Consider the following 16892-nt stretch of genomic DNA (forward strand, 5'->3'; position numbering starts at 1 on the left):
TTGATCTAGAAAAACTCATTCTTATACAGGTAACAAGAGTGCACACGCTGAAATGTCTCGCCTTCTTTACTAACCATTGATATTATGTTGATAGTCCTAAATGAAAGCTTTACTACAACTATTACATAAACTTAACATGATCCAAGAAAATGAAGTGAAGGTCATATAAACCAAACGAGAAATACATGTACACCTTACAATCATTCAATACACTAAATATAGTTGACCTATTGCTTACAGTTTCTAAGAAACAGACTTAACCAAGAAAACTAAACATTGACCAATGAATCGTGAAAATGAGGTCAAGGTCAGATGAACCATGCCAGGCAGACATGAACAGCTTACAATCCTTCCATACAACAAATATAGCTGACCTATTGCTTATAGTTTAAGAAAAACAGACTGAAACATATAAACTTAACACTGAGCAATGAACCATGAAAATGAGGTCACGGTCAAATAAAACCTGCGAGACTGACATGTGCATCATAGAATATTTCCATACACCAAATATAGTTGACTTATTGCATTGAGGGCCTCAGGGAAGATTAGTTTATTGTAACTAACTGAGTTTACCCTCTTTAAATAAAGAATTTATTATTATTATTATTATTATTATATAGTATAAGAAAAAAGACCAAAACTCAAAAACTTAACTTTGACCACTGAACCATGAAAATAAGGTCAAAGTCAGATGACACCTGCCAGTTGGACATCTACACCTTACAATCATTCCATACACCAAATATAGTAGACCTATTGCATAAAGTATAAGAAAAACGGACCAAAACACAAAAACTTAACTATAACCATTGAACCATGAAAATGAGGTCAAGGTCAGATGACACCTGCCAGCTAGACATGTACACCTTACAATCATTCCATACACCAAATATAGTAGACCTATTGCATACAGTATAAGAAAAACAGACCAAACACAAAAACTTAACTATAACCACTGAACCATGAAAATGAGGGTAAGGTCAGATGACACCTGCCAGTTGGACATGTACACCTTACAGTCAATCCATACACCGAACATACTAGACCTATTGCTTAAAGTATCTGAGAAATGGACTTGACCACCAAAATTTAACCTTGTTCACTGATCCATGAAATGAGGTCGAGGTCAAGTGAAAACTGTCTGACAGGCATGAGGACCTTGCAAGGTACGCACATACCAAATATAGTAATCCTATTACTTATAATAAGAGAGAATTTAACATTACAAAAAATCTTAACTTTTTTTTCAAGTTGTCACTGAACCATGAAAATGAGGTCAAGGACATTGGACATGTGACTGACGGAAACTTTGTAACATGAGGCATCCATATACAAAGTATGAAGCATACAGGTCTTCCACCTTCTAAAATATAAAGCTTTTAAGAATTTAGCTAACGCCGCCGCCGCCGGATCACTATCCCTATGTCGAGCTTTCTGCGACAAAAGTCGCAGGCTTGACAAAAAACGATTATTAACATATTTTTTTAAACCTATAATATGAAATCAAACAGACCTAGAAAAATCCAATTGCACAAGTTCGCAATCTATTTATATCTATGTTTATGTTTGTATCAGGTTATATGACCATCGGCAGTCTTCGGAGGTCACCTCGATGGTTAATTAGATGGCGTCTAGACTAAAATACACATGAAATATGGAGTCTATGCATCGTAAATTGTTTATTTTAGAATTTTTATAATTTGGATATGCGTTTAAGTATGTTATAAGTCGAATATAAGAATTTGAGTCAAACCAGTGAAAATGAATTTGACTAATGCCCTTTTAAGATCATAATTAAAACAGGGCAACATGGAAAACAAGAGGAGAAAAACAATGTATGAAAAAATATAAAAATTGTGGAGACATACATGTATAAGTTGATCTATAATTTCATTATAATTAGAGTTACATGAATGTAATTTAAATCATGAGAAAAATATTTTTTTTAATTCAAATGGGGTAATTACATGTTGTTTTAAAAAATCTTACATCAACTTGCTTTATATCAAAGTGAATCTTAGTTCACTTGTAGAAGTAGTGAACAAAAAAATGGAAACTAAGGAAGAATGGTTATATCTTTATAGGACTGATGTCAGACGTACTAACACTAGCAACATTTGTATGTTGTGAAGAGGTTTTATATGGAGTAACTTTTATTTAGGTGATCTGCAATACATAAATGTTAATCCTCTGCCTTACATCCACAGGTGATTCAATTGTAAAAAAAGAGCAGACCATTATATATGCTAAAAAAAAACCCATTAAGCACAATTGAGCAAAATTGTCTGAAATATACAAGACCATGTTAAAAGAAAGCAAAAAGTTCCCATTTGGCAGCAAATGCAAAGAATTAAAAATGGAAATTGGATAGTGTTTTATTTACACATGTAACAAACTAGGTAACAACTATATCTATGACAAAATGGAGTAGGTTCAACATATGAGAAACCTCAGAAAAATAATTCAAACTTGTAACCAAAATAGAAGTTGCACCTTTTCAATCTGTGTGCAATCAATGCATGCAAGTAATATTAATGTAAGTTTGAATAATGTTGGAGGAAAACTGTTTGAGTTACACATGGCACAAACTAGATACACTCGTTGTGTTTCAGAAGGACTGACAGATGGACAGACAAACAGAAAAACTTCTAGTAGATCTGCTTTTACCTTTGATAATGCAGGTAAAAAAATAAGTCCATATACACAGGTGAGTTTGGAAAATCTCTATTGATGAATCTAATGGAAACATTTTATTTGCAAAAGAATATTTTTGTATATGTTCAGCATCATAAAAAAAAATCATGAATTTCTGGCAAAAAAGGAAAAAATTTTGGAGGTTGACACAAGTTTTTAAACATTTGAGAAAAATCTACTTTTATTTGTTACTACATGTTTAACATTCACTTTTTATCAAATCCCTTCTGAAAGTTAGTGAGGCACATCATAGCTTAACATATTTCATTGTATTAACTGTTTGGTAAATAGTCATATCCCACATTATTATCAATACTACTATAAATTAGTACTATGATGATTTTAGTGGTATAGATATTGTCAACAAGTCATATGCTGCTACAACTCTATCTTTTCCTATCACAGAAGCTGCTTCATCATACAATATCTGTACAGTTTCTTCTTTCTGTGAATAAACATATGATGACATTATATTGTTTACTTCTCTGTTTAAAGTCTTGTATATATACTGTTGTCCAATCAATTCCAAATAAATGGATTTTTTTCTCATAATTAATATTCAAATTGGTGCTTTTATTTCAAAATAAAACATCCGATATTGATTATGTGTGTCCAGTTTCTAGTACTTTTGACAATTTCCAATGAAAATCATCGTTAGATGTTTATTTTCACCAAAAATATATTGCCTCATTAAGCTGTTATACAAAGAGGAAACTAGTGGCTTAGAGCCTGTTTCTCTCACCTAGTTCTATGTACATTTTCATCAATAGACACTTTCCAACATTGTAGACTACAATATTGTTCATGGATATAATCTCTTTTTTGCTGATCTTGTATTGCGGATAATTTTTGTCTGTTTACAGTATCTCTCTTCATTCTAAAGTTTTTGTCCAAAACATGTAAAAGTGTAAAAATCGTCGTTTAAATGCAATAACACTTATAAGACAACTGACAATTTCATCTATGCTGACCTATTTTCAGATCTTGTCTTATTAGTTTTTTTTTTTTGTTTTTTTTCAAGTTTCTATCTATTTATTATAGTTTTCAAGATTTAAAACAAAAACACAAAAAAATTGATTAAAATTGTAATTTAACGGCATTTCCTCCTTTAAAATGATGAGCAACCATTTAAGCGATATCAACAAATTTCCAAATCTTGCCTTGTGAATCACTTTAGCTATTTAAAGTTTCTATCTACTGTAAATTCAGAAATTATTGCAAGTTTTTTACTATTGCCAATAATGTGACTAGGTGGGTATAGCAATAATGAGAACTCACATTCTGATATCTGATACAAATATCTGTATGCAGATTTTTCTGAAATCAAAATAATGAATTTCACATTTTTGTCCATTCTTAAAAAATCCAAATGATAAATGCACACAATAATTTCTGAATTTACAGTATCTTTTATAGTTTTTAAAATAATAGGCAAATAACAACAAATTGGTAAATATTGTGATTAAAGGGCAATAACTATAATAAGGACTTGACCAACAATTTCAGCAAAACTAAGTTATTAGTAGATCTTGCCTTATGGATCATTTTTGCTTGCAAAAGTATCTATCTATCTTTTTTAGTTTACAAGTTAAGAGGCAAAAATGAAAAAATGGTAAAAGAGAGGCGAATAATACCCAAGTGACGTTCAAACTCACAAGTCGTAAATAAACTGACAATGCCATGGCATAAAAAGAAAAGGACCAAAATAGTCAATAAAGGGCATTAACTCCAGTAAGGAGTCAACAGACAATTTCTGCATTGTTTTTACTTCATAGTAGATCTTGTCGTGCTGATCATGTTTGCTATTTTAAGTTTCTATCTATCTATTATAGTTTTCAAAATAAAAGGCAAAAACACCAAAAAATGGCAAAAATTGTGATTTAAGGGCAATGACTCCATTAAGGAGTCGTCTGACTATTTTGACCTTGCTGACTTATTTGTAGACATTGTCTTGCTGATCATTTTTGCTAAAGTTTCTCTCTATCTATTATAGTTGAAATAACACATTTTTGCTCTTGTCAGATTTTCTCTAGTCATTAAGATATTGAAAAAACTTCAACCCTATGTTCTATTTTTAGCCATGTCAGCCATGTTTGTTGACAGTAGGGGTCATCAGACACATCTCTTAAATTAAAAACCCTAATGATGATTGTAGCCAAATTTAGTTTAATTTAGCTTAGTAGTTCAACGGAGAAGATTTTTGTAACGTTAACTGACGACGACGACATTAGACACCAAGTGATGAGAAAAGCTCACTTGGCCCTTTGAGCCAGTTGAGATAAAAAGGAAGAAATATACTTACCTCAGTATCTGTGCAATTGATAGGTTTATATCTCTGACTATAATGTGTCAATACCAGCTTCTCAACATCTAATCTTTGGGCAATGTCTGCTGCCATATCTGAAACAAAAAAAAAATGTTACATCAGTGTACTAATTTATAGATTACATCATGGAATGTAATGACTACTAGTATACTTATACTTTATATTTGGGTGGTGTCTGCTGCAATATCAGGATACTATGAAAATAATTGAATTTTGTCTGACAAACATTAATTGTTATCCTTTATAAGAGCAAATTACATTAAGTTTTATCATTGTTTTCTTTGGTTTAAAAAACTGAAGACTTTTATTGTTAACAATTTCTTTATTCCCACTTCATAGAGAACATTTTACCATAATCTTTAAGCATCTCCATTAAATGAAAAGATACATATATTTATTATTACAAACTGTCCAGGATCATACCCATGAGAAAAGGAACCACTCAACTTCTACTACAAGATATATTTTTTTCATTTTGAATAATCAGTTCCATAAGGCATAACAATATTATAAAAAAAATACCAATTAATATTCTGTGTAATCTCAAAATAAAATATCAAGCTGACAACAGACAATAAACTTAAAGATTTTTTTGCACACATTTAATTGGACATAACATATCCTGCGACTGTTTTCTGGGATTTTTAGTAAGGAAATATGATAGGATTGCCAATGAGACTGCTATCCACCAAGGACCAGAGGACAAGGTTGTAAGAAACTACAGGTCAATGTTCAGCTTTCAACAATGAGCAAAACCCATACAGTATTTTTGTAGTAGGCTAAATAAGGTTTCATGGAGTAACAAAACATGGGGACCTCAGTGGCTTAGTAGTCCAAGTAGTTCATCTAAAGTGATGACAAGCCTGTGAACTCTGAGGTTGTGAGTTCAAACCCTGCTCTTCGCCAGTTGAATTCAACTCTGATCTTAATTGACAAGGATCACCAGTTATTTTTGCCAATGGTCAGAGGTTCTAACTGATACTCCAGCTGCATCCATCAATAAACACTAGCTGCCATTTTATAACCAAGGGAGCTTGTAAGTGCAGAAAAAAAATCCCATTTTGATGCTTTCAATGCATATTTTAACAGATTTTGTTATATTTTAATTTGTAGAACATTTAAAAGGAAATAAATAAATCTTACCTGGTGTTGAATGACCATTTTGTATAGCAGTGTCTTTTGAACTATTTTGTAATGTTGCCTCATGTACTAAAATATCTGCGTTTTGACCAACTTTTAGAAGCTCCTCTGACCAGCAGGTATCACCACATATAATTACTTTTCTTCCTGGTCTTGGAGGTCCAACAACATCTCTTGGGGAAATCTAAATGATAATTACATATAAATCTGCTTAAGGTTTCATGGATAAAAGTGACTTCAGGAAAATGTGTTAATAAAAGAGTCTGGATGAGGGTCCTTCATTTATTTATTCTTTAACTTTTTATACCATTCTTCCCTATTCTTTATTTATTTTGCCCTTTATTCCCTATTCTTTATATTTCCGCACACTGTAATTCTCTTTTCTGTATTCTTTTTGCTTCTTTTTCTCTATTCTTTATTTTTTATGGCCCTTTATTCTGCCCTTTTGTCCATTATTCTCTATTCCGTAAAACCCATCAATACCCTCATTAAACAGCAATTCAATTATATGTTATGAAATACATGTATTTTTTATTGTTTTTCCACCGCTGATGCTATAATTTTTTTCAAGTTGATATAATATCTGTTATCTTAAGGAATTCTGCAGTTTTCCCACTGTTTTCCTTTAATTTGATTTACTGGTCCTACTTATTAAAAAAAATTACAGAAGCATTATTGGTGCAAAAGCTGAGTTTTGATCCTTTTTTGTTTGTTTTGGGTATTGTTTTTTCATTGGATTTGGTGACGGAATACCCAATTGCACTCTATTAATTGCTGCTGCAATCTTGACCTTTGATCAAATGAAATCATAAGCAATATGCATTTTATAAGTTTTTTAGGGGAAGAGCTTTTGTTAGTTGAAGCCATATTAATTATGTGTATCAGTGGAAAAAAAATATGACAAATAAAAAGTAGGTAATGTCAAAACACATAATTAATTAACAGTGCTTGGTGATGATTCATAGTCTGACAGATTCAGTCCTTTATGGACCTTCTTCAGAGGCAGAATGATGGATTTAAAGTGGCACACTATTTATATAGTGTCTGAAAGTTATCAGCTACCATATAATTATCTGTTATCTGTTATTGGATAATTTTTATCCAATCAGATGAATTTCCATTAAAGGAAAGATTTTTCAACATTGATAAAAATAATTCAAAAATTATATGCACTTTTTACCTTTTCTCCAGATGGTGCTGTGACTGTCTGCCCTGATTTTATTATAGAATATAAGGGACCTGGAGGTATCCCTTTAGCCTTTAGTTTAGCTGGATCTAACCTGTCAGAAATATATAGTTTCAGTATTATTGGTAAATTTTCTCAGACATCTTCGCTTTTTTTTTTTAAGTGAGTGTACTACATTGATTGAAAGTTAAAGTAATACCAAAATTGAGGACTTTAAGCAAACAAAAATCAATCAATCATTAGAATATTGAGGCATTATAATATGAAAATATATAAACATATATGTACCGGTACACATTCTGCCAAACTTTATTAATCATATCCTGCTTTAAAGTTTGCAGGAATATAAAAATATGAATGTCTGTTTTGTAAATTTTGTACTACATGTAACATCCTGGTTTTGTTTAACAATCACATGGTAAAATATGGCACCAATTCCTTAGTATTGAGTCATTCTATATTACTGTGGATTCATCACTATTCGTGGGATACCAAATTTCTTGAATTTCGTGAGTAAAGGTAAGCCACGAATTTAAATGATCAACAAAGTACATATTTATTATAAGTTTGTATACAGACTTTGGCAAAAGCCACAAAATCAAATATCCACAGATTTATAATATTTCCTCAATCCATAGACAAATACATTTGTCTTTTGTTGAAGACCTTATGTTGACCTCTCTAGAGTTGAATTTTTACATCATACATTTCAACCTCTGGTTAAAAGCAAGTACAATAGACCTGAACCACTTTAAACTATATACAATATGGGTTTTTCTCATTGTTGAATCTGTTCAATGGCCTATAATTGCTTATATCCATTTCATTTGAACATCTCCTTATTTTTTTATACAAAAGTTCATATCATACAAATTCTAATTTCATTTTGACATATATTTGTTTACAATAGCCAATCAAAGATGCAGTGATGGATATAGTATAAATACCTTACTTTCCAGATATTGGTTTCTCTTGTATTACAAATCCAAACGATGGAATTCTATGTTTCAACCAAACTGCCTTAACTCCAATTTTACTATCATCATATCTAAATAAAAGTTTTTAAAAAAATATACAAAATATATACAATTAATATTGGAATAAATAGTTTTTAATATTTACTTTGAAAGAAATTTTAAATTTGAAGCTAGAAAACAGATTATTAATTATTAAATATTAAAAGAAAATATTTGTGTAGATCAGCTTTTCATCTATGGTATGATTTTGTTATTTTATTTGACATGTGTATTACTATCATGATTTTTCTCTGCATGATAAGGATGAAGCTAGTATAGAAGGAACATCATCACAGATGTCTACAGTAATAAAATTTAATTCCATATCAAAATCAGAAACAATTCAAGGATGACTGGCTTCTAAATGTATTTTAGATCTAAATTTCTTATTTTAATGCCTACAAAACAAGACAGTAAAATCTTTCTTAATACCAGTGTAATTAAACAAGATATCATCTTTGTGTGCAACAAAAAAATCAACAAATCATCTCCCTTGCCAGTTTCATTATGTAGTGGTCACTGGGTTTTTCTGTCAAGATTTTCTTTGAAAGTGATGATATCGTTTTGAGCTAAGCAACTAAACCTTATTGAAAATCAAAACTTTAAAAACATTCATTTTCCAATTTATTCAGACAATTAAGTTTTAATGAAACTGGCCTCAATAGAACTTAAGTAATGTTTAAGAATATTGACTCAAATCATTTATTGAATTTAAGTCTACAAATATAAACTGATATGACTTGGGAAAATCAATAAACTGGCTATCATTATGTCTAAAGAAATTTTTCTAATTTGATTACAATATTTGAATACTTACAGATCCCAAACTTTGTCTCTATCACATTCTATCAATAAACCTGGTCGTTCATTTGGATGTAAGATATCATCACATGACAGGTTTACATCCCATGTCTGTAAATAAGAATTAAAATTGTAGTATTGGCTTCTGGATCCCAATTATTGTCACATTTACCTACTATATCTGTTTGGGTTGCTCACCCAATTTTGTCAATATAACGGAACTACATGTATAAACAAGTGCCATACAAGTGGGAAGTTTAGCTAACTATATAACCAGGTTTAACCCACCATTTTCTTCGGAAAAAGCCTGTACCAAGTCAGGAATATGACAGTTGTGTTCCATTCGTTCTGTTGGTTGATAAAGTCAAATGTTTGATTTTGTCAGTTTTTACGGACTTACCCTTTTTTGAATTAAACTTTGAGTTTGATATTTTTGTTAATACATTTTTTGCAGTTGTTCTTTAGTTACTTACTAGCAAATTTTCTAATTCTCTTCAGTTCTACATAAAGTTAAAGCATATCACTTATTAAATGTGTAAAAGTCCTTACAAGAAGTTTTTTGTTATTTAATATTTAAAATGTCCAATGAACTTAAAAAGACTAAATTTTTTTATAAGCTGAGGAGAGATTTATACATATATAAGTGAGGGTTTGGATGGGGTTTACATAATAGAGTATAATGAGCCAATACTGCAGAAAGATGGACAAAATAAAATAAAGAATAGAGAAAAATAAACCCCAAAAAAAAAGAATAGAAAATAATGGGGTGTTAAAATGAAAAGAATAGAGAAGAATGTGTCCATAGGACACAGGTGCTCCCACTTGTAAATATACAACAAATTCAGAAATTTTTCTAATTACAAAGGGGACATAACATTAGAATGGTGAAAGTGACGCCACCCAAATTCAAGCTTGATCTGTGTTTGGAGGTAATAAGCATTGTGTAAAAGTGTCATAACATTTGGTTGAGGTAAACTAAGGTTAAGAGTGCAGAAATGGCAAATTTAGCAATTTTTATATTTACAAAGGAACATTACTCTAGAACGGTGAAAGTGACGCCATCCAATTTCAAACTTAATCTGTGTTTGGTGGTAATAAGCATTGTGTATAAGTTTCATAACATTTGGTTGAGGCAAACTTAAGTTAGAATGCTGAATCAGCAAATTTAGCAATTTTTTATTTAAAAAGGGACACAACTCGAGAGCAGTGAAAATGATGCTACCAAAATTGAACTTGACCTGTTTTTTGTGGTAATAAGCATTGTGTATAAGTTTCATAACATTTGGTCGAGGCAAAATAAAGTTAGAGAAGGGAAACTAATTTTTGGGTGTACAGAAGTACAGACAGACAAGTAAAACTTAATAACTAGAGGCTCTCAAGAGCCTGTGTCGCTCACCTGTATTTACTGATGCTTTGGAAATCATGTAAAATAAGGTTAAAATCATAATTAATAGTATTAGATATTAGATATTATAATGATATCTAAGATAATAGCAAAAAACTGCAAAATTTTTGTAAAATTACTAACTCAGGGGTATCAACCCAACAACGGGTTGTCGGTTTCGTCTGAAAACTTCAGGGCAGATACATCTAAATCTGATGAACATTTTTGCCACCTGTCAGATTTGCTCTAAATGCTTTAGTTTCAGAGATATAAACCGAAAACTGCATTTTACCCCTATGGTCTATTTTTAACCAAGTTGGCCAGGATGGTTGGAAGGCGGGGTCATCGGACAAATTTTTTAAACTAAATACCCTAATAATGATTATGGCCAAGTATGGTTAAATTTGTCTCAGTAGTTTCAGAGAAGAAGATTTTTGTAAAAGATTACAAAAATTTACGAAAAATTGTTAAAAATTGACTATTAAGGGCAATAACTCCTAAAGGGGTCGACTGACAATTTTAGTCATGACGACTAATTTGTAGATCTTACTTTGCTGAACATTATTGCTGTTTACAGTTTATCTCTATCTATAATAATATTCAAGATAATAACCAAAAACTGCAAAATTTCCTTAAAATTACCAATTAAGGGGCAGCAACCCAACAACAAGTTGTCAGATTTGTCTGAAAATTTCAGGGCAGATAGATCTTGACCTGATAATCAGTTTTACCCTATGTCAGATTTACTCTAAATGCTTTGGTTTCAGAGATATAAGCCAAAATCTACATTTTACCCATATGTTCTATTTTTAGCCATGGGGGCCATCTTGGTTGGTTGGCGGAGTCATCGGACACATTTTTTAAACTAAATACCCTAATGATGATTGTGGCCAAGTTTGGTTAAATTTGGGCCAGTGGTTTCAGAGGAGAAGATTTTTGTAAAAAGCTAACGACAACGGACGACGACGACAACGGACGACGGACGACGGACGCCAAGTGATGAGAAAAGCTCACTTGGCCCTTCGGGCCAGGTGAGCTAAAAATGACATAAAAATTCATGACTTCAGAAATAAAGCCCCAATCCACACTCTCTGACACATAGGGAATACAGATAATTGATAGTTTTTACAAAGTTCTCCTATACCTTACCAATATTGCTCCACTGGTTTCAAAGACATATTGTTCTGGTATCATTTTTAGTTCATAAACTATATAATCAAATCCTAGTTGTGACTGTGACAATGATAATGACGTCCGTAAAAACTTTCTGAGACCTTCAGGACCATAAATTTCTACTGGTTCACTTCTTTGGTTATTCTGACTGATGGTACACATTAATCCTGGTAAACCATAACACTGCAAAATAGGTTTGAATTTATAAAACTGTGGATTCATTAATTTTTGTGGTTACCAATTTTTATAGATTGAGGAAAATTGATTTTCTGGAATTTTTTATTTTGTATAAAGTTGGTATAGAAATGTATAGAAATTGTGTACTATAGATGTCATTTAGCTCAAAATAATTTTTTTAAACTGTACACTAAATTCTTTTTGCCAGCTATTTATTTTTGCGACTTTCAAGAGTAGAAAAAATAACGTGAATATGTTAAATTGGATCTTTTACTTATATTAATACACTAACAAAGTTAGGCAATCTTGAAAATGAACGCCACATAATCGACTAGAATTGAATCAACACGAAAAAAATATCAAATATGCTAAAAAATACATTTTAGTTCATGTATATGTTTTGGAGTTTAGTGTGACGTCCATTTTCAATGAACTAGCACACATTTGTGTTTAGGGGCCAGCTGAAGCCCGCCTCCAGGTGCAGGATTTTCTCACTGTGTTGAAGACCCATTGGTGCCCTTGGGCTGTTTTCTGCTCTTTGGTTGAGTTGTCTCTTTGACACATTCCCAATTTCCATTCTCAATTTTATGGTACTTAATATTGCAAATTCCTGTACCCTGTGAATGTCCTAATGGTTGATGTTAAAACACCATTAAAAGGTTAACAATTGGGATGTTCACCTCATACGATGGCAATAATTGAATAATAATACATAGTGATCATTTCATTATAACGATACCTACATGGTCACCATGGAGATGGGTTATAAATATTTTGCTGATCTTTCCTGGTTTGACCTTACTCTTCATGACTTGTGTTTGTGACCCCTCACCACAATCAAACAACCATACCCAGTCCTCTGAAAAATATAATATTGTGTCAATCTGCCTGGCTTGGAATTTACATCATAGAAATAAGTGTTTCATGTTGTTTGTGTTACTGTGGATTCCTTTGTTTTTGTTGGTACCAGTTTTCATTGATTAAAGATAAATTGTATTTTCGTGGATATTTGATTTCGTGGTTTTACAAAAGTCTGAATAAAAGCCTGTAGAAAATATGTACTTTGTTGAACATTTAAATTTGTGGTTCACCTGTACCCACAAAAATGATATACCACGAATTATAATGGACCCACAGTACGGCAATTGTGGATAATAAAATTAATCTACATTAACATCTAAGAACGAAAAATCATAACTTGCAATTTTACGCTTACAAATTTCACAGGAATATGGATTACAGAAGTAGCAGGAAAAGAAAAAAAAAATATTGTTATTCTAATACTGATGCCTTAAAATTATGCCTGGGTGCTAAGTAAAAAATGTACTACATGCTCTAAAAACCATTAAAAATTGAATTTCAGATTAATATAAATTAGGTAAACTTTACCCAGTTTATAAAATAATTAATAAAAATAACCTAGTGACTGAGTTAGCTAAACGAAATTCTTGAGTTACCCTTTACACGTTTTATCAGTCATCATGATCATGCATAGTGATTATATTGATGGGATAATCAACTATCTTTTGTACATGATGAGTTGATGACTATTAGTTGATTATAAAAGTCACATGCTTCTAGTGACCTAGTCAGCCTTCCTGGATAATGCCCAGTGGCGATTCAGGGGACATACAGGGTGTATACCCCCTTTGATTGGAAAATATATCATTTTTTAGCATAAAATCATCCAAAAATATTGTTGCCTTGCTATGCTGGGCCATATTTCTTATGTTTAATGGAATTACACCCCTTATTCAAAAATCCTGGATACCTCCCTGATGCCAACTAGTGTGTAGTATATTTCACTATTTATTTAAAGTGTGTTCAATTTAATATTGTTCTCAAACTCATACTAATTTTACAGGCAAAATCCTTGTGATTTTGACTCTGGTGGATATTTGTCTCATTGGCAATCATACATCATCTCTTTATCTTTACAGACATATATGTACTAACCATTTTTTAGTGCTATGCAAGAAACTCCTCTATCAGGTGTAGGATAGGCTGATGCTGTTCCCAGAAATATCACCTCCATGCTCGTGATGCTAATATAAGCAGTTTCTGTAGCAATGCCTCCGCACAATTATCTCCTAAATTAAGAGAAATAACAAAATATGCAACAAGTTAACACATGATTTTCCTTTCTAACATAAATGAGAGTTTATTATGAGAAACCCAGATATATATATCAAAGTCCTAGCAAGCCAAAAATATGGGCCACAGCTCATTTATGCACTTATAGTTTTGCCACATATGTAGTTTTGATTTCTAAAGGAAAATATATAAATACTTATGAATACAAAAAAAATATTTCAACTTTTAACATGATTAACAAATAAAAGTATTTTAGGTCCATCAAAAATATTTTTTTCAATAATTTCAATTTTTTATCTATAAACATGACCAAGTTTTCAAGATTAGACTGTGCTGATTTGTCCTTCATATTGATTCTAGCTATAGGTCTATTTTATATATAAAAGATAAACAATTAGTTCTATTTCAAAATGAAGTTCAAATGGGTTATCTTTCATAGGATTGAACTGGTGCAATAATGAATAAATGAATAAAGGAGTATATGCTGTAATTTGGTCCATAATATTAATTATAAGTCTTTATTTCAATTGGTGCAGGATCTGCTTACCCTTCAGGAACACCTGAGAACACCCCCAGTTTTTTGTGAGGTTCCTGTTGCTCAGTCTTTAGTTTTCTATGTTGTGTTTTGAATACTATTATTTTTCTTTTGATAGTTTTTCATTTTTAGCCATGGCATTGTCAGTTTGTTTCAATTTATGAGTTTGAATATCCCTTTGGTAAATGTATCTTTAACCTCTCTTTCAAAATGAAAAATGTTTCAAGTTTCAATGTGATGCATAAACGAATGAGAAAGTGAAATAATACTAATTTTGTAGAACTTTTCTCATTAAAGACATGAAAGAGAGACTAAAGATATCAAACTCATAAGTCGAAAAACAAACTGACAATGCCATGGCTAAATATGAAAAATGATCAAAATACAAACAACAATATATAAAAACACAACATAGAAAGAAGACTGACAAACATGAACTCCACCAAAACCTGAAGAACAAATGTACCAATCAAGCCAATCTTTGCTCAAATACAAGTAATGAATTTAAAATTGTTTACATGTTTTTTTTGTGAATAATATAATTTGAGATATATGTATTTTCTTTTTTTATTAACCAATCTGCAGAGGTATATAAAAGGCATGCCTTATAAAACCTAAATACCAGATATATCAATATGTTTCTTTTAAATAGGGCAAACAAACCTAGGGCAAATGGACTCTATTGGGGAATGAATCCAGGATGAAGGGAACCAGGGGCAAACATGTACATGTACAAATGTATGATGTAAGTCAGGCGAAAGGATCCAATACATGAAGTTGCCATCACCACCACTATATCAATTTATAGGTAGATTGGGTGGCCCATATTCGCCATAGACAAATTTTTGCCGATTTGTGATTTTTTTCGGGAAAAGATGTGTGATGTCTGTCTAAAGTAAGGTGTGCACTATTGTTTGCTTGAACAGTGTCAGTGTCAATAATTCAATCCCATTTAATGTAGTATAACAATGGCGTGGTAAGTTTTCAGAGGTATGTGAGAGTTCTGGGGAATTTCACCTAATCAAATGTACAGTTGCCATCAAACTACGCATTAAAAGGGACCCAGATTATTAGTTTTCTTCTGCTCAATGAATAAAGGCTTCTCGTTTAGATTTATTCACATAGAATCTAATTTAAACTTTAATTGCCAATTCTTTCCTTTTCACGCCTTCCACTTCTCGTTTTTCTTACGCGCATGCACGTTCTTACTGAAATTTACTGTATAATTTTTTTTAGAGAGCCTGGGAAACATTTCTCCAGGATTGTTCATTTACAAAAAAAAATGTATTCATTTGAAGAAATGTGGTAGCACATCTTTTGTGAAAAAAAATGCAGCTATTAAGGTATGTTAATGTTATCTGTTTAATCTGGGATTAGTAATCTGGGATCCTCCTTCACAAGACATGTTAATTTAAAAATTAACTTTAGCATGTTTATAAGTGAAATTAAATGATACCATGAATAACATGAATAAGTTGCTGAAGTTTGAATGTAGATTATCCTTTGATGAAAATGGACTGTTTTTTGACGAATATGGGCACCCCACTCTTTGAGAGTATTGAAAATACACTTCAATTAAGCACTTGGTCACAAAATTGAAACTTATAAATCTACCAGTAATTGTAAACAGGTGTGTTACACAGGTAAGACGGTCAACATATCATAGGGATGTTTTTTTTATACTACATCACCTAAATGTTTGATATGAGAACTAGTTATAACACTAATCAAATCTTAATTAAATTAATCTTAATTCTCATTGGTAGGTTTAACTCTATTTTTCATCATCTAAACTTGGTTTTTACAGATTGTGACTTGGATGGATAGTTGTCTCATTGACACTCATACCACATCTTCTTATTTTTATTGAGAATAGAAGACAATAAATTATACTTTAAAATATATATGTAAAAAATCATCTAAGTGGTGATACCTAAAAGCTCTGTGTTCAGTCACCGTGGTCACGTCAAAAGGGAAATTAAAAAGTGCACGACGTTCTAGCTGCACCAGTGACGTAAGGGGATAGATACGAATCAAAGTATTACTGGAAGTCTTCGTCCATTCTTCTTTCTTATTGCCTGTACCAAGTCAGGAATATGACAGTTGTTGTCCATTCGTTTGATGTGTTTTGTCATTTGATTTTGCCATGTGATTAGGGACTTTCCGATTGAATTTTCCTCGGAGTTCAGTATTTTTGTGATTTTACTTTTTTCTTTCTGGTAGGCAGATATATCTTTTTAGTTCGAATTATTATTTAAGAAAAACGAAATATAGATAATGAGATGTTGTTGCTAAATAAAGCAGATTGGTTATATATAAATTATCAATTCATTTATAAGTGTATTTTAAATAATGATCAAATA

At 31.4% G+C, this 16892-nt stretch overlaps 1 protein-coding gene across 1 annotated transcript; it reads right to left on the reverse strand.

Annotated features, from left to right (window-relative positions):
* Nucleotides 1-1604: 1604 nt before the first annotated feature.
* LOC127703790 (zinc phosphodiesterase ELAC protein 1-like) lies at nucleotides 1605-16591 on the reverse strand. Its single transcript, XM_052207872.1, has 10 exons — nucleotides 16463-16591; nucleotides 13857-13990; nucleotides 12644-12759; nucleotides 11700-11906; nucleotides 9183-9277; nucleotides 8302-8397; nucleotides 7344-7443; nucleotides 6167-6347; nucleotides 5000-5097; nucleotides 1605-3142 (listed from the first exon to the last, which is right to left on the reverse strand). Exons 2-10 carry the CDS (start codon nucleotides 13933-13935, stop codon nucleotides 3029-3031), a joined length of 1086 nt encoding a protein of 361 aa, XP_052063832.1. The 5' UTR covers nucleotides 13936-13990; nucleotides 16463-16591; the 3' UTR covers nucleotides 1605-3028.
* Nucleotides 16592-16892: the final 301 nt, after the last annotated feature.

The sequence above is a fragment of the Mytilus californianus genome, unplaced genomic scaffold, assembly GCF_021869535.1.
Source record: "Mytilus californianus isolate M0D057914Y unplaced genomic scaffold, xbMytCali1.0.p SCAF_50, whole genome shotgun sequence".
Lineage (NCBI taxonomy): Eukaryota > Metazoa > Mollusca > Bivalvia > Mytilida > Mytilidae > Mytilus > Mytilus californianus.